At 42.8% G+C, this 19,364-nt stretch overlaps 1 protein-coding gene across 2 annotated transcripts in view; it reads right to left on the reverse strand.

The window, feature by feature from the left end:
* Positions 1-6,599: 6,599 nt before the first annotated feature.
* The window catches only part of MRPS27 (mitochondrial ribosomal protein S27), a 103,737-nt gene continuing 90,972 nt past the window's right edge, over positions 6,600-19,364 (reverse strand). For both annotated transcript variants that reach the window (XM_073679608.1, XM_073679616.1), the window contains 2 exons: positions 17,445-17,597; positions 6,600-6,995 (listed from right to left, as the gene is read on the reverse strand). In XM_073679608.1, coding sequence (XP_073535709.1) covers positions 6,750-6,995; positions 17,445-17,597 — 399 coding nt within the window. In that variant the 3' untranslated portion in view covers positions 6,600-6,749. The remainder of the gene's footprint in view (positions 6,996-17,444; positions 17,598-19,364) is intronic.

Genomic DNA, 19,364 nt, shown 5'->3' on the forward strand with positions numbered 1-19,364 from the left:
CATACTCTATACAAATCAATTGAGAAAAACAGATATTTTCTGGTGGAGAAATAAAAATAAAGAACTAAAATAATGTGTTTGGATAAATATGTACACCCTTTAACTTATACTTTGTTGAAGTACCCTTGGAATGAATTACAGCACTCAATCTTTTTTTCACTAGCTTGACACATCTAGAATTGGCAGGCAATCATTGCCCACTCTTCTTTGCAGTAGCGCTCCACATCTGTCGGATTGCATGGACATCTCCTGTGTACAGCGCCCTCTTCAGGTCAAACCACAAATTTTCAATTGGGTTAAGGTCTGGGCCATTCTAAAACTTTGATCTTCTTCTGCGAAAGCCATTCTTTTGTTGATTAGGATGTACAGTACAGACCAAAAGTTTGGACACACCTTCTCATTTAAAGATTTTTCTGTATTTTCATGACTATGAAAATTGTACATTCACACTGAAGGCATCAAAACTATGAATTAACACATGTGGAATTATATACTTAACAAAAAAGTGTGAAACAACTGAAAATATGGCTTATATTCTAGGTTCTTCAAAGTAGCCACCTTTTGCTTTGATGACTGCTTTGCACACACTTGGCATTCTCTTGATGAGCTTCAAGAGGTAGTCACCGGAAATGGTCTTCCAACAATCTTGAAGGAGTTCCCAGAGATGCTTAGCACTTGTTGGCCCTTTTGCCGTCACTCTGCGGTCTAGCTCACCCCAAACCATCTCGATTGGTTTCAGGTCCGATGACAGTGGAGGCCAGGTCATCTGGCGTAGCACCCCATCACTCTCCTTCTTGGTCAAATAGCCCTTACACAGCCTGGAGGTGTGTTTGGGGTCATTGTCCTGTTGAAAAATAAATGATGGGCCAACTAAACGCAAACCGGATGGAATAGCATACCGCTGCAAGATGCTGTGGTAGCCATGCTGGTTCAGTATGCCTTCAATTTTGAATAAATCCCCAACAGTGTCACCAGCAACCAGCAAAGCATCCCCACACCATCACACCTCCTTCTCCATGCTTCACGGTGGGAACCAGGCATGTAGAGTCCATCCGTTCACCTTTTCTGCGTCGCACTAAGACACGGTGGTTGGAACCAAAGTTCTCAAATTTGGACTCATCAGACCAAAGCACAGATTTCCACTGGTCTAATGTCCATTCCTTGTGTTCTTTAGCCCAAACACGTCTCTTCTGCTTGTTGCCTGTCCTTAGCAGTGGTTTCCTAGCAGCTATTTTACCATGAAGGCCTGCTGCACAGTCTCCTCTTAACAGTTGTTGAAGAGATGTGTCTGCTGCTAGAACTCTGTGGCATTGACCTGGTCTCTAATCTGAGCTGCGGTTAACCTGCGATTTCTGAGGCTGGTGACTCGGATAAACTTATCCTCAGAAGCAGAGGTGACGCTTGGTCTTCCTTTCCTGAGGCGGTCCTCATGTGAGCCAGTTTCTTTGTAGCGCTTGATGGTTTTTGCAACTGCACTTGGGGACACTTTCAAAGTTTGCCCAATTTTTCGGACTGACTGACCTTCATTTCTTAAAGTAATGATGGCCAATCGTTTTTCTTTACTTAGCAGCTTTTTTCTTCCCATAATACAAATTCTAACAGTCTATTCAGTAGGACTATCAGCTGTGTATCCACCTGACTTCTGCACAACACAACTGATGGTCCCAACCCCATTTATAAGGCAAGAAATCCCACTTATTAAACCTGACAGGGCACACCTGAGAAGTGAAAACCATTTCCGGTGACTACCTCTTGAAGCTCATCAAGAGAATGCCAAGAGTGTGCAAAGCAGTCATCAAAGCAAAAGGTGGCTACTTTGAAGAACCTAGAATATAAGACATATTTTCAGTTGTTTCACACTTTTTTGTTAAGTATATAATTCCACATGTGTTAATTCATAGTTTTGATGCCTTCAGTGTGAATGTACAATTTTCAAAGTCATGAAAATACAGAAAAATCTTTAAATGAGAAGGTGTGTCCAAACTTTTGGTCTGTACTGTATACTTAGGGTCGTTGTTTTTGCTGAAAGGAGAGATTTCTCTTCATCGTCAGCTTTTTAGCAAAGGACAGAGGGTTTTGATGCAAAATTGACTGATATTTAGAACTGTTCAGAATTCACTCAATCTTGCCTAAAGACCCAGTACAAGATGACAAAATACAGCCCCAGAGCATGCTGCCTTCAACATGCTTCACTGTGGGTATGGTGGGCTTGGATGTATTTCATTGCAAGAAAAGACTTCCATCTTGCCACCCTACCCCACAAGCCAGACATATGAAGAATACAAGAGATTATTACAGGCAGTACACAGCCAGTAATTGCCAGAAATTCCTGCAGCTCCTTTAATGTTGCTGTAGGCCTCTTGGCAGCCTCCTGGACCAATTTTCTTCTAGTCTTTTCATCAATTTGAGGAATGCCCAGTTCTATGTAATGTAACTGTTGTGCTAAATTTAAGCCACTTCTTGATGACAGTCTTCACAGAGGTCCATAGTATATCTAATGCCTTGAAAAATTTTTTGTACTGACTGATAACTTTCAACAATGAGATCCCTCTGCTGTGTTGTAAGCCGTATATGGACCATGGCTTTTACTGTAAAATGCAGCTAACAAAATGTCAGGCAAATCCTACTAGAACAGCTAAAGTTTATATGGGATTAATAAGATTGACTGTAAATGATAACAGCTGTGTACTGGCTACTAGGTAACACAAGTGTAAATGTGATTGGCTAATTATGAACAAAATCACACCCCCAAATATAAGAGGGTGTTGACACTTATGCAACCACATTATTTTAATTTTGTAATTTTTATTTTCCCCCTCAAAATGATTTCAGTTTGTTTTTCCATGTAATTATTATAAGTGACATTAAAAGGTGGACAAAGTTCAGAAATACTTCTTCTTGGTATAATTACATGACAAAACCCTGGCATTTTTGTGAATACTTTATATAATTTTTTTATACAAGGCATGTAGGCAAAAATGCCAATCTACCTGTGCCATCTGGCACGTGAAAGCACATCCTGACAGGAATAAAAGATCTGCCAATTGCAGCTTGCTAACAGTTACAAGTAGTCATTGGACATTTTTTTCTAGAATGCAGAGTGAAAATTAATTTCCAAAAAATAGTTAAAATAGCATAAAGCCAGGTAGGGCACAATGTTACCAGGTTTTACATTAGCAGACAAGCAAAAAGGCAGCAGCAAAATAGAAGAAATTCCTTGTTCCCAACAAAAAGAAAAGAAATACAATGAATGTGTATTTTTTTTACTTCTGACATTTCACTTGTACAAGTATTAAATACAAAAGTCGTCACAAATTAAAATAAACAATCTAAATTTAGGCTGTTATGTACCGTATATTCCGGCGTATAAGACGACTTTTGAAGACTGAAAAATCTTCTGTCTAGTCTGGGGTCGTCTTATACGCCGGTAATGTTTTTGAACTTTCAGAAATTGACATGTGGGGATACTCTGGGGGTGTTAATAAGCTGCCGTGGCCGTATCCCTGCCATGTCGGAGTTAATATAAGGTGGAGGGAGTTAAAATACGGCGGCGGTAGGTGCAGACAGTCAGCGCTTCTGTGCTGAAACTGACACATCGCTGCGTATTCCCAGCTCCGGACACAGCGCAGGGCTTCTGTGCCGACAGCTTTCACTTGTCACAGAAGCGCTGCGCTGTGTCCGGAGCAGGGAAGTTCGCATCGCTTCTGTGACAATATATGAAAAGCCGGCAATTCAGCAGCGGCATAAGCCGCCACCCGACAATTTAGAATAGAAAGAATAGAGCATCACACATAGATTAGATAGATAGAAACATGTCAGTCACATATATATGAAGTACTGTGACAGTGTTGCTTACTGTACTTGTCATTTAGTGTAAAGGATTTATTAAAACAAATAATAGTGTTTTCATGCACCGTCTCTTTAAAAAAGCCGGCCGGCATTTCAGCATCTGTACCCGACAATTTATAACAGAAAGAATAGAGCATCACACATAGATTAGATAGATAGAAACATGTCAGTCACATATATATGAAGTACAGTGATAGTGTTGGTTACTGTACTTGTCATCTAGTGTTAAAATAACGGATTTATTTAAAAAAAAATTGGCGTGGGGTTCCCCTTAATTTTAGTCTCTAGCGGAGGTTAAGCAGACGGCTGGGGCAGATGTTTGAAGCCTGGGAAGGGGGTAATACCCACGGAGCTCCCCAGGCTACTAATATCAGCCCCCAGCTGAATACCTAGCCTTTACTAGCTATTAAAATGGGGGATCCCAAAAAAATGACGTGGGGTCCCCCCTATTTTAATAGCTAGCAAAGGCTAGGCAGACAGCTGGAGGCTGATATTAATAGCCCAGGAAGGGTGCCATGAATATTGGCCCCCTCCCAGGCTAGAAACACCAGCCGTCAGCCGCCCCAGAAATGGCGCATCCAGAGGATGCGCCAATTCTGGCACTTAGCCTCGCTCTTCCCACTGCCCTGTAGCGGTGGCAGTGGGGTAATAGGGTTGGGGTTGATGTCAGCTTATAATGCCAGCTGACATCAAGCCCAGGTTAGTAATGGAGAGGCGTCTATAAGACACCCCCATTACTAACCCCATAGTAAAAGTTAAAAAAAACACAAACACCCAGAATAAAGTCCTTTAATTGAAATAAACACACAATTCTTTATTGTTCTAAATTAAACCATACTTACCATCACGCCCATTCCAGCTGAAGCCAACGATCTCCTGCAATAAAAGTAAAATAATAAAGCAACCTCATCCTTACCTTTCCATGGTTCCCAGGACAGCTTCAGCTCTGCTACATCGAGATGACAGGCTGGACCGCAGCAGAACGCTGCCATCCAGCCTGTCATCCCGCAGACACTGAGAAGCGCAGGCATGCTTGCGCTCCTCAGTGTCTCGCTGTGACGGCATCCAGATGAGCCGACAATGAACTCAGCTCACCTCCTGGACGTCCGTCACTGACAGCGTGGGAAACTTCTACTGCGCATGCGGGGAGCAGGAGAATTTTCCCACGCTGTCAGTGACGTGCATGAGGTGAGCCGAGTTCATTGGACATGATCTCGGCTCATCTGGATGCCGTCACAGTCAGACACTGAGGAGCACAAGCATGCCTGCGCTTCTCAGTGTCTGCCGCATGGCAAGCTGAACGGCAGCGTTCTGCTGCGGTGCAGCCTGTCATGTGAATGTAGCAGAGCTGGACCGGTCCTGGGAACCATGGAGAGGTAAGGATGAGGTTGCTTTATTATTTTACTTTTATTGCAGGAGATCGTTGGCTTCAGCTGGAATGGGCGTGATGGTAAGTATGGTTTAATTTAGAACATTAAAGAATTGTGTCTTTATTTCAATTAAAGGACTTTATTCTGGGTGTTTGTGTTTTTTTTAATTACTTTACTAGAAATTCATGGCGGTCATGTCTAATATTGGCGTGACCCCATGAATTTCGGGCTTAGGGCCAGCTGATAATGCCAAGCTGGCCCTAACCCCTTTATTACCCAGTGAGCCACCGCACCAGGGCCCTGGATGAGTTGGGTACAGCGCCAGAAGATGGCGCTTCTATGAATGCGCCATTTTCCGGGGTGGCTGTGGACTGCAATTTGCAGCGGGGGGGGGCCCAGAAAGCTTGGGCCTCCCTGCGCTGCAGATTCCAGCCCCCAGCTGCCTAGTTGTACCTGGCTGGACACAAAAATAGGGCGAAGCCCCACGTCTTTTTTTTTTTAATTATTTCATGAAATAATTAAAAAAAAAAAGGGCTTCCCTATATTGTTGTGTCCGGCCAGGTACAAATAGGCAGCTGGTGGTTGGGGGCAGCCCGTTCCTGCCTGCTGTACCTGGCTGGACACAAAAATATGGCGAAGCCCACGTCAACATTTTTGGGAAAAATTAATTACAAAATTAATAATAATTTAGGGACTGCATCTTTATTAACCCCTCAATTGTCATTTAGTGTTAAAATAAAGGATTTTTTAAAAAGAAAATTGGCGTGGGATCCACCATCATTATAGTCTCTAGCGGAGGTTAAGCAGACGGCTGGGGCAGATGTTTGAAGTCTGGGAAGGGGGTAATACCCATGGAGCTTCCCAGGCTACTAATATCAGCCCCCAGCTGAATACCTAGCCTTTACTAGCTATTAGAATGTGGGACCCCCCCAAAAAATGACGTGGGGTCCCCCCTATTTTAATATGTTTATGAGTGACAGTTTTCCTGCTATATACCTGCATGTCATAAGAATTTAAATTAAAAAAGGACCATGTTAAATTCAAATCTGTTTTTTTTTAATTTTTACCGGTGTTTGGTATGCGTTGGAAAAGGGGTAGTCTTATACGGTGAATATATCCTAAACTCTATATTTTAACAGGAAAGTAGGGTGGTCGTCTTATACACCAGGTCGTCTTATACGCCGGAATATACGGTACTTGTATCCATCTATAAATGCCAAGGAAATCAATTGCAAATCCCCATTACTTTACGTAGATGAATTGTATATTTGTGGGAAGAGGGGAGTTATCTATCAAGAAAGTAAAGTCATTTTCCATCATATTTGCATTTTATTTAGTGAATAAAAATAAAACATTCTCAAGAAAACAAGAGCATCTAGGTAAGTTCCATGGAGCTCAAGTTTAATGTTCGGCATAGAGACAGAGCATGATAAAAGTACATGGAGGGAAATGAGTGGTAAATCAAATGGAAAAGAGCTTGTGCTAGCTTCCAAAGGGTTTATATACAATGTGCATCAGACATGGAAGGTGTTAGGCAGTGGCCGTGGCCCTGGATGCAAGTAGGGCTTCATACTGCAACTTGGCTTTTTCTCTCAACTCCTTCTCTCTCGCGATGAGTGTAGACTGATCTTGTTCCCATTCTTTGAGAGAAGTCTCATATTTTTCAATGTCTGGCCTCTCACATTCTGGCAGCCTTCGTTGTACGGAGCTGGTGGTCATACTCACAAGGCTGGCAGGGTCAATCTTGCCAAGAGAATTAAGTTTTGTACTCAAGTCCTGATAGGAAGACAACAAAAAATTAACAACTTCTTGGATCCTGAAAATCTCTAACTGAAAATATCATTAGGATGTGATTTGACAATTTTCTTGTCACCCCTTTTTGCTCTGACCATTGAAGCTGTTGCTCTAATGTCTGATGTACATGTAGGAAGTCAAATGGCGGAGGAATAAATTATTTTTTTTTATCTAACACTATAAAAAACATTTTCCTCATTACTGTGGATTCCTCCTACACTCCAAAACATACTTGAATAAAAAAACCTACAAAGAAATTAGCCCTAACAAAGTGTGAGCTAAGAGACCAAAAAAACAAGGCAGCCAAAACCGGGGTTTTTGGGTTTTAATCCAACCAATGAAAAATATGCATGAACTTTGTATGTTTTCTCTATGTTTGTGTAAGTTTCCTACTGGTACTTCAGTTTCCTTCATTAATTCAAATGACTAATTTTGTAAGTATCATTGGTTACATGGACTATATAACAATCTCTGTACAGCGCTGTGGAATACAGTACCAGTCAAAGGTTTGGAAGCACCTATTGATGCAATGATTTTCTTTGTTTAAATTGGAATATGGACATTTTACATTCAGACTGAAAAGAACACCCCCCACAAAGGAACACATATGGAGAAAAGGAGCAAAGAAATGTGAGGGACACGCCAGAATGTGTGCTAAACCTTAGATTCCTCAAATAACCCCCCCTTTACTTTGATGACAGTTTTACATACTTAGCATTCTCTCAAGCAGCTTCATCAGGTAGTCACATGGAATGGCTTTCCAACAGTCTTGAACAAGGTCCCAAAGTTACTACGCAAATGGCTGGCTTCTTTGCATTCATTCTGTTGGAAAAGCTCATCCCAAATCATCTCAATTGGGTTGAGGCTAGGTGATTGTGAGGGCCATGACATCTGATGCAGCCTCCATCCCTCTACTTCTTGGTCACATAGCCCTTATGTAGCCTGGACTGGATGTGTGTTCTGAATCACTGTCATGTTGCAACACAAGTGATGGTCCCACTAGTTGTAAACCAGATAAGACGGTATGTCGCTGCAGAATGCTGTGATAGTCATGCTGAGTAAGCGTGTCTTCAATTTGTAAAAAAACACCAACAATATCACCAGCAAAGTTCTCCAGACCATCACATCTCCCCCTCCATGCTTTTCGGTGGACACCACATAAGTAGACACCAGCTGCTCACCTTTTCTGCATCTCACAAAAACAAGGTGACTTGGTACCAAAAATCTTACATTTTGACCCATCAGATGACAGTACAGATGTTCAATGATCTAAGGTCCAGTCCTTGTGTGGTTCGGCCCAAACAAGTCTCTTCATCTTGTTTGTACTCCCCAGTAATGGCTTCTTTGAGGGCATTCAACCTTAAATACCTGCTTCCCCCCAGTCTCCTCAGGACAGTCGATTCTGAGATGTGTCTGCTATTTGATGTCTGTGAATCATTTAGGAGGGCTGTTATGTTATCTGAGACGCTGTCAATTTGGGATTTCTGAGGCTGGTAAGGAACTTGTCATTTCCAGCAGATGTAATTCTTGGTCTTCCTTTACTGGGATGGTCCTCATGGGAGCCAATTTCATCAAAGAGATTTATGGTTTTCATGAGTGCACTTTTCTAGATTGACTGACTTTCAAGTCTTTAATTAATTATGGACAGTCGTTAACTCTTTACTTAGTTGAGTGGTTTTGCCATATTTGCTCTTTTGATCAAAATAGTGTCAAGTAAGTACCCTATGTTTTTCATGTATTTTACTATTGTTTACTTACTGCAGGGTATCTATTGTTTTTATTCTAGGTTTTGTCTGTTAATGGCTGCAGTGTAAATGTGCACCTACACATTGCACTTATATCATGATGGTCCAGTTTTTTGGCTTTGCCTTAATTACTTGTACATTTGTGGGAGGGTCCATTCCCCTTTGTTCTGTGCACATTGTCTATTTAGCAAAACATGGTCAGGTCCAGATCTGCCCCCGTCTATCTTGAGGCCTAATTGCACATAGCGGGGTGAGTTACTAGAGTTCGGGACCATCCTGATTGGGTACACCTTGTCACGGTGGGATGGCTGTTATACTCTCTTGATCAAGACAGTGTCAACTAAAGCCCCCATCTCACATAGCGAGATCGCTAGCGAGATCGCTGCTGTGTCACGGTTTTGGTGACACAACAGCGACCTCACCAGCGATGTCGCTATGTGTGACACTTTGCAGCGATCAGGCCCCTGCTGTGAGGTTGCTGATCGCTGCAAAGTGTCCTGGACCATTTTTTGGTCTTTGCCCTCCCGCTGGTCAGCACACATCGCTGTGTGTGACCAGCGGGAGCAGCGATCAGGCTGGTAACCATGATAAACATCAGGTTACTAGGGGCACACGCGCACCTAGTAACCCGTTGTTTATCATGGTTACGAGCCTGCTAAAGTGAGCGGTAACCTCCCGCTCACTGTAGCAGAGTGGTAACCATGATAAACAACGGGTTACTAGGTGCGCATGTGCCCCTAGTAACCCGATGTTTACCATGGTTACCAGCCTGCTCCTGCTTCAGTAGCAGGCTGGTAACCAGGAGCAGGACATCGTGGAAAGATTCTTTCCACGATGTCGCTGCTCCCCTGATCGTTGGTGAGCCTGCCTGTTTGACATCTCACCAGCGACCACATAGCGACGCAGCAACGATCCCTGACAGGTCATATCGTTGTCGGGATCGTTGCAGCGTCGCTAAGTGTGACGGGGCCTTAAGTACCCGATGTTATTTACATGTATTACTGGTTGATTTATTTTCTGCAGGGTATCTATTCGTTATTTTTTATTCTAAGGTTTGCATATTCTGGCTTAGACGAGTTGTGGAATATTGCTCAGCATGGAACCGTGCACCAACACTATCTCTGGAAAACACATCTGAGGGACGCAAACCCTTTCTGAAGACCCACTTTTGATGAGGTATGCCTGTACACTGGAAGTCATTCCAGGTGATACCGGATGAAGAGTGTGTAAATCATTATTGTAAAAGGGGAGTACTTTAAGGAACTGAAGGTTTAGCACCTATTTTGCTTATTTCACACTTGTTTCTTTACTCCTTGTTTCCATATGTCCCTTCAAAGTTTTGCTGCCTTTAGTCTGAGTCTACAATGTGCACATTTAAAAAAAAAAAAAACAAAGGAAACTATTGAATAAACAAATGTGTCCAAACTTTTGACCGGTACTGTATGTTGGGGTAGAATGAGTAACGTGAAATAAGTACAATTCTATGTCCATTTTTGCGCTGTGTGAACAATGGATAATAAAACTGTTCAATGTCCCCATGTTGACAACTAGCTGTCAAAACATATATTTAAATATACATTGTAAGAACAAAGTAATAAAATGTAGTTTTTTTTAAATCACTATCAACAGTCATAATCACAGTAACAACTAAATAGCAAGTAGTGTTATTCACTTTTATACTGTATAATACAAAACCACATTATCCTTCAAAATGTATGAAATGATGCATTAGATTTTCCCAAACAAAATAAGAACTAATGCTCCCTAGATGCAGACTTCGCAAGCACGCCATTATATCTGCAACCCTCAGATGCAGACGGTAAATGGCCTTCTCTTCAAGTGCCGCTTCTATGAAAAAATATGATTTTCTAATCTTCACTCTGCAGATTTTAGGAAGCCATTGCGATCACTTCGCTAGATGAAGCACTTATTTTGTTATGTAGCCTCTTGCCATAGACATTAACTTAAAATGTAAAAATATAACTACAGTAATTGGCTCAAAGAGTATGAGAGACTAATTCAGCAGAATTTTGAGACGACTGCTGTGAACAGTAGGACACCTTGTCAGCAACTTGTTTTTAGGCAAACTCATCTAACAAAAAATAGACAAACCCTTTAAATTTAGTATTATTATAAATACAGTTTGCTTAAAGTATACCTGTCCTTTCACATAAAAATGGTAGAAGAGTAGGGCCCTGCAGCCCCCATCCCTTAAAGGGAATCTGTCACCAGGCTTTTGCTATGTCATCTGAGAACACGTTATGTTGGAGCAGAGACCCCGATTCCAGTGATGTGTCACTTACTGAACGGAGTTTTGCTGTTTTATTAGAAATCAGTGTTTTCAGTATTTTGCCAGCAAAAAGACAAAGACCCGCTGCCATTTCCTGTAATCCGTTAAAAATCTACCTTTCACTTTCGTCTCATTGGGGGACACAGAACCATGGGACGTCCTACAGCTGTCCCTGGGGTGAGAAAGAATTAAATATCATACTGTTACCACCTAGACCTCTGCCATAACTCAAGGAGAAGTCTGAGCTACTGCCGCGTCTTCCTACCAAGACTTGCATCTGCTGAGGCAAAAGTTTGGACCCTGTAAAACTTATAAACTGTATGCACCGATGCCCAAATAGTGGCCATACAGAGCTTGATGACAAACCACCTGGGAAGCTCCTGCAGCTCCTAAATGGGGCCACTCTGGCCTTAGCTTTATAGGCCTGGATAATAGCCGTCTCGATCCAGCTGGCAATGGTTGATTTAGAAGAGGTCTGACCCCTAGGAGGGCCCTCTGGTATAACATACAAGGATTCAGATCGCCTGTATGAGGCAGTGGCTGATAATTGTACCTTACGGCTCTAACAACATCCAATTTGTGCAGAGTCTTCTCAATAGGGTGAGATGGTGCTTGACAAAAGAGGGTAAAACAATGTCTTCATTATGGTAAAAACTCAAGACCACAGTCGGGAGAAAAGACGGAACTGGCCTCAACATTAGCTTATCCTGGTGAAGAATAAGGTAAGGAGCGCGGCAAGACAGTCACCAGCTCCAAAACCATGATGGAAATGATGGCTTTAAGGAAAGCTACCTTATAAGAGAGGAAAAGTGTAGAACTCTCTCTGATAGGCTCAGAGGGCGGAGACTGAAGAGGCTCCAAAACAAGATTCAGATCCCAAGGATCTAGGGGTGTCCGTTAGGGTGGTCTAGCATGCACCACCCACTGGACAAAACGTCTTAACTTGGGGTTTAGATGCCAAATCCCTCTGAAACAAAATAGCCAGGGTGGACACCTAACCCTAGAGGGAGTTAAGCACTAGCCCTGCCTCCAACCCAGACTGTAAGAAGAAGAGCTGTGCTGACAAAGAAAAAGACATTGGCGAAGTAGTAGTAGACTCACACTGAAAAGAAGCCTTCAAAGTGCAATGGTAGACGTACAATGAGGATGGCTTCCAGACTCGAATCATAGTCTGGATGACTGCCTCTGGCAGACCTGATGCCCTCAAAATCACACACTCAACAGCCACACCGTGAAACTGAACGACCGGAAAATCGGATGGAAGTATAGACCCTGTGATAGAAGGTCCAGGCGGTCCGGAAGAGTCCATGGGACATCCGCCAGGAGATTGATAACATCCGAATACCAGACCCTCCGAGGCCAGTCTGGAGCAATGAGAATGACTGGAACACCCTCTGCCCTAACCTTCTTGAGGAGTCTGGGTAAAAGCGGTAGAGGTGGAAAGAGGTAAGGCAAAGAGAACTGGAACCAGGAGATTGCCAGAGCAGCTACTGCAATCACCTGAGGGTCTCGGCACCTTGCCACAAATTTCGGCACCTAGTGGTTTAGTCTGGAAGCCAACAGATCGATATCCGGTGTACCCCACCGCTGACAAATCTGTCTGAACACCTCGGGGTGAACAGCCCATTCTGCTGTTGGAAGCTGTGAGCGATTTAAAATATGTGCCTCCCAGTTGTCTACCCCTGGTAAATGAGCTGCTGAGATTAGAGGGACCCTGTCCTCTGTTCATACTAGAATTCTTGCAACCTTCGCTATGGCGGATGGGTTTCGTGTGCCTCCTTTGCGATAGATATAGGCCACAGCCGGGGCATTGTCTGATTGAATCCTGATCAGCAACTCTCGGACTAAGTACTGCCAATGTAAAAAAAAGCCAGTCAGACAGCTCTGAGCTCCAGCACATTGATTGGGAGCAGCCTCTCCTGACTGCTCCAGACGCCCTGAACCATCGACAGAAGACCGCTCCCCAGCCGGAAAAGATAGTATCTGTGGTGAGCACCTGCCACTAAATAGGACGAAAAGAGCGACCCTGAGTTAACAGGGGTGACGTTAACCAGCAAGGGAGAGCTTGGCAGCAGTGAAGGGGCTGGCGAAAATGCCGATCCAGCGTATTGACCTGTCCCAAGAGGCTAGCGGCCTTGACCAAAATTGAGCAAACGGCACTACTTCGAACGTAGCCACCATCTTGCACTGGATTCTCAAGTAAAATTGGAGGGAATACCTGCTTGGATGCTTCAAAGTTTTGATGGAAGACTGAAGAGTTAATCTCTTCTCCTCTGAAAGGAATACTGATGCTTGAACAGTGTAGAACACCATTCCCAGAAACCGTAGGAACCAAAATATTTTGTCCTGTTGACAATCCAACTGAATCACTGCACAGTCTGTAGAGCAATCTGCAGGCTCTCTAGATTCTGAGCAAAGGATGGCGATTTGACAAGAATATCGTCCAGATAGAGGAAAATAATTATCCCCCTGGTCCATAGAGGTACCATTACCGGGGCCATGATCTTTGTGAATAGTCCGGTTGCTGTGGTCAGTCCGAATGGGAGAACCCTGAACTGAAAGTAATCTTGATTGACTGCAAAGCAAAGAAATTGCTAATGGACTGGAAAAATTGGTACATGTAGATAAGCATCTCGAATATCTACAAAAGAAAGAAACTTCCCGGATTCCATGGATGTGATCACTGACCGGCGACTCCACCCTGAAACGACGAAGCCGAACCCATTTGTTCAGGCTCCTTAAATCTAAAATAGCTTGCAACGAGCCGTACTTTTTGGGGATGAGGAATAGGTTTGAATAGAACCCCCTGAAGCGCTCTGAAATGGGAACTCCTGCAACCACTCCTGGCTAAAGCAGAGAAGCTATTGCCTGGTGGAAACTGACACTCATGCTGGGATATCTGGGGGTAGGGGAGATGAGAATAAAACAAACGATCCTGAGGTAAAGTGGTGAACTCTATTCTGTAACCCGAAGAGACAACCTCCCTGACCCAAAGATCGCAGATTGCCCCAAGCAATGCCTCCTGAAAGTGGAAAAGGCGGCCAACCACCTTGGAAAGATCCTCGAGTGGGGGCCACCTTCCTTCGTGAACAGCCATATTGGTGCAGGGTGGCTGAAGGATCTGATTCACTTGTAGCGGCGATTGGAGCTCCTGGGGCGGTAGCAGTCATCGGCAATGGTTCCACAACTGTAACCAGGACTTTGGACACCCTGGTTAGTTTGGCCACAGACTGAGCTACATCACGAGGCAGGACGGGCAAGATTTTCCTCAGACATCATAATGGTCCCCTGGGCTGCTATGAGCAAGGAAGCAAGAGGGGTACATGCAGCACAATAGGCCACAGATTGACTGGTGGAAAACTTACTATTACAAGTTACACAAGCATAGAAAGTGACAAGTGCAGACAGCATTACTGGACGTGCACGGTCCTCTCTAGACTCTGACATTATGAGCTATAGAGGAAGGACAGAAAGAAAATAGAAGACTCATGACTACACAGTGAAACAAAACTGCTAGGGTGCCTAGTATCAGCCTCAGTAGCCAACAGCCTACCCGGTCCACGTTGCAGGAATCTGTGCCCCCAGTGAGTTTGCCATCCCACAAGCAGAAAGACGCCAAAATGCTTCTGTGCCCCACACCACTAAATAGTGCCATGCCATAGCCAGGAAGAGGAAGGGGCGAGGCCAGAGGGTCAAGAACCCGTCACGCTGAGACACCACCACTGCTGATTGGCTGGAAACATCCCGCCCGCCGACTGGCTGGGAACATTCTGCCAGACGATTGGCCGAGTGCTTCTACGTCCACACGCACTTTGCCGCCTGCACGCTGATCATGGACCCGCACACTGATACTGGACCCGTACCAACAGCGTCCGGCCTGCTACAGCTCGACCCGCAGAGAGAGAGAGAAGCCCAGAGATACACAGTTATCCAAGCCCACCGACCTGTTTTACCCCAACCAGATAAGGCCAAGGGGAGAGCAGATGGACAAACAGAACAGCAAGCAGCAGCACCTGGCACCAGGACTGTCCTCATCTCTCCTCCAGAGCAGTGCAGTCTCCGGTAACTACCACCCCAGGAAAGAACGAGAGAGAGGAGGGTGGTAGGGAGCGGGGGCGAGAGGGAGAGAGGGAAAAAGAAAGGACTCAAGGCAGGGTTATACAGCCCTGCTTATCGTTATTGGCACCCATGAAGTTTAAGTACATAATGTGGAATATCTCCTGAAAAAAATGAATCAAGTTAAACAGTTTTTTTGTATAGAGCACTCATGTTAAATACAAAAGAGCAAATGATAAACAATAATTTAAAACAGAAAACAATGGGATGGAAAAATAGAAAAACCTATAGGTTGCTGTGGCACTTCTAGTCGCACCCTTTACATTAATTTAGTAAGGAAACACGTTTTGACTCACCTGTGGTAAATCACAAAAGAGATTCACCTGTAATTAATGGTCAGTGCCCATGTGACATTAATTAGCCAATGAATGATGACTTCAGTGTTTTAAAAAGACACATGGTAGGCCCTGTTCCTTTGTCACAATGGTGAAGACAAAGGCGCTGTCTGAGGACATCAGAACTGCTATTATTAGCAAACACAAGACTTCCAAAGAGTATAAGGCCATCTCTAAAGACATTAGTAACCCAGTTTCAACAGTGCAATGTTAAGAAGTTTGCCAAGCATGGAACCGTCAAGAACCTCCATGGACGTGAGAGGAAAGAGGAGAATTTACAAGAGATGTCTTCGAAGGTTGGTGCGAATGGTGGAAAAAACACCACGTCAAACATCCAAAGACCTGAAGGCCAACCTGGAACAATCTGGGGTCATGGTTTCAACAAGTACCATACGCCGCACACTAAATCAAGCAGAGCTTTATGGGCGAAGACCAAGGAAGAAACCATTGCTGAAGAAAAGTCATAAAAAGGAATGACTAATCTTTGTCAAAGAGTACCTTGACAAACCACAATCCGTCTGGGAAAATGTTCTGTGGACAAATGAAACAAAAATAGAGCTTTTTGGCAATGCAAAGCAACAGTTTGTTTACAGACAGCGCAATGAAGCTTATAAGGAAAAGAACACCTTACCAAAAGCTAAGCATGGTGAAGGAGCAATAATGATGTGGGGTTGTTTTGCTGCATTCGGTACTGGAGGTCTTGACCGTATCACAGGAATCATGAAATCAGAGAATTACCAAGAGATTTTAGAGCGAAATGTTCTACCCAGTGTTAGAAAACTTGGTATTAGTCGAAGATCATGGGTCCTCCAGCAAGACAATGACCCAAAGCACACATCCAAAACACAGGAATGGTTGATACAAAATGGACTGTTTTAAAATGGCCATCAATGAGTTCTGACAATCCCATTGAAAATCTTTGGGGTGAGCAGAAATCTGCATTGTGTCCTCCAATGAGACCAATGAGAAAAGAGGTGATTTTATACAAACTGCAGCAAACAGCCCAATGAGTGACACTTTGTTGGAATCAGGCTCCCAGCCCCTACACCATGGTGCTCTCAGGTGGGGGTAACAAAAACCTGATGGCAGATTCCTTTTAAAATCTGTCCTTCTAGAAAAGAAGGATCAGCAATGTTGAATTTCAGCATCCATCATTCTTTGTAGTGTTGAAAGACAGGGCTGGGTTGATTTTCCCTCCTCTTCATATTAAAGGAAGCAGTCATAATAAGCTGATCCAAGCATGCACACTGGTAATGCCTATTTTACAATGTATTCACATTTCCATGCACTCTAACAGAAGAACACCACAATGCAAAGTTCTAAGGATTTACTAAAGCAGTCATCAATGGAAAGGATTGCAAGACAGAAAGTTCTACCATGGAATGCAGTGCTTTTCTCAAATTGTACACTTGCAAAATAACTAATATTAACTGAACATCCACCCGAGGGGAGAACTGACCCTAGAATATTATCTTTTTAATAGTCAGAGACAATTACCATGGGTGTTACCAACAACTGTGATGTCTAGGAGTTTTTCCTCGGTGTAATGCAATGATTGCCATTTACTGGGCTCTAGTGAGGTCTTCATTTACTGGACACATGACGGACCAGTTTTATGTACTTTGCATTTAGTGATTTGTGTTAACATAAGACAACTTTCAAGGATGAGTAATGGTCCTACAGAGACACTTTAGCTAATAGTTTTCTGCTTCTTAGAAAGACAGCGGGGGCTGGGAGACTCTGGGCAGACAAAGGCAAAATAAAATACCATGCATGCGACCTTGAGTACTGGATCCCCTTGTGCAATTTCCTACTGAAGATGATTTACATATAATTTGATGTGTTTGCCATTCAGTGAAGTGTGAAGAAGAAAATGTCAACACGACAAAGAGAAAAACTATAGATTTACATATTAAAGATTTCTTTCTCTTCAATTTCAACTCACCTGAAATCTAGAAAGGTATTCTGGTAGAAAATCTGCCTCCGTCTTCTCCAAGGCTGCATACGGCTCCGACATTTCCTCTGAAACCTCAGTCTCTTCTGTTTTTTCCGATTGACTAGATATGGCAGCCTTTAAAGCAGACTTTAGAACATCAATCTGCGAGAGGGACGGATAAAGAATAGTCACTATTGTTGTTAGGAATTGTTCAATTTTTAGGGATTCTAAATGGAATCAATCTGTCAGCAGGTGTCACTCCCCACACTATTCATATGAGCATGCAGCTCTTTCAAAGACAAATCCAGCAATATCTTTATATGAGCTGTCTGTTCCCCCATTAATCAGTGTTTGAATTTATATGCAAATGATGCTGAAGAGTTATTTGTAGATCTGCAGCCTCTGTCACTCCAGCTCTATTCTCCATCCGGCACCACCTGCTCCTGCTTGACCGACGGCTCCTTTGCCTGAAGTCAAACAGCATAGAGGCTGTTAGTCAAGCAGCAGGAAGAGGCGGTGCTGGGTGGGGAATAGAGCTGGAGTGACAGAAGGCTTCAGATCTACAAAAAGCTCTGCAGCTTCATTTGTAAGTATCAATTCAAATTCAGATTTTTCAGTAATGGAGGAACAGACTGGCTATGTAAAGGTAATGCTGGACTTGTCATTGAAAAAGCTAAGTGTGCATATAAATAGTTTGGGGATGGTGGATTCCTGCTGACAGATTCTTTTTAAGATACCACTGCAGCCTGCAAGAGGTGTTACGATATGGTCAAATGAATAACCCCAAAGCCCACAAAAAAATCCTTCTTAATAGAAAAAATACAAGACAAACTTTTGGAGAGAAAAGGGAATTTGAATATCAAATCAACACATGGTCAAAGTATGTGGAGAGTGAACATCACATGTGCATGTTGCCTCCTAATTTCATACTAGATAATTACTATGTAGATAGCCCTCTTTACTACAATCCTAAAGAAAGGCTGCTAGACCAGGGTCCCCAAACTTTAGCTCTCCAACTGTTACAAAAATACCACACCCATTGTGCCAACAGCCATTTTTGACTTTTCTTCACATTTTGAGAGCCATATTGATTTTTCAGTCAACATTTCAGTGTGAGAACTTTTTTTGTGTGTGAATTTCGTATGGTAAATTTTTAGATCCATATTACCTCTTTATGAAAAAGCATATTTGCTATGCTAAAAAGTATATTTCTATTTGCGCCTTAAATGTTGCAGTGTGTGTTTAAAAATAACGTGTTACTTTTGTTCTTTGGCTCGGTATGAATACAGTAACACCAATCATGTATATTTTTTTTCATTTACTACTTTTGCCCAATAAAAAAAAAACACTAATTAAAAAAAAATTGTTTTTGTGTCATCACATTACATATTCCATTGATACAGTATGTAGACCTTTTTTTTGTGGTTCATTTTTTTTTAACCATTTCGGGGCTCATAAAATTGATCAATTTTTCTTTTTTATGATCACAGTACATTTTTGTAACCATTTATGCAAAATAAAATTATTTTCAATGAGTAAAAAAATGTTCTTTATTTTTTATGCCCATTTTTTCATAAACCTTTTATTTTAGATAAATATTTTTTCTTGCCACTTGTGGACTTCACAATACAATAATGAAAGTGTCAAAAGTCAGTGATCAACTGCAGGTGCCACGGCCTCATAGACATGCAGCCATTGGACATCTGGAGGTCTTTGTTAGGACGCCCACTGGCACCTCATGACACAATTTCGAGAGGCTCAAGGATGATAGATGGATCCCCCTAAGAGCCTAGATACCATCGTTGTTATTGACTGCAGCATCTAGAGGGTAAGGGGCTAGTATCGAAGGTAGCTTCCAATATAAGAGAAATGTCGGGAAATAAATATTTTCTGGAAGAATTCTCAGAACTTGACTAAAGGAACACCAAA

Source organism: Phyllobates terribilis, unplaced genomic scaffold (genome assembly GCF_046119375.1).
Source record: "Phyllobates terribilis strain yellow unplaced genomic scaffold, ASM4611937v1 Scaffold_1__5_contigs__length_1240528914, whole genome shotgun sequence".
Taxonomy (NCBI): domain Eukaryota; kingdom Metazoa; phylum Chordata; class Amphibia; order Anura; family Dendrobatidae; genus Phyllobates; species Phyllobates terribilis.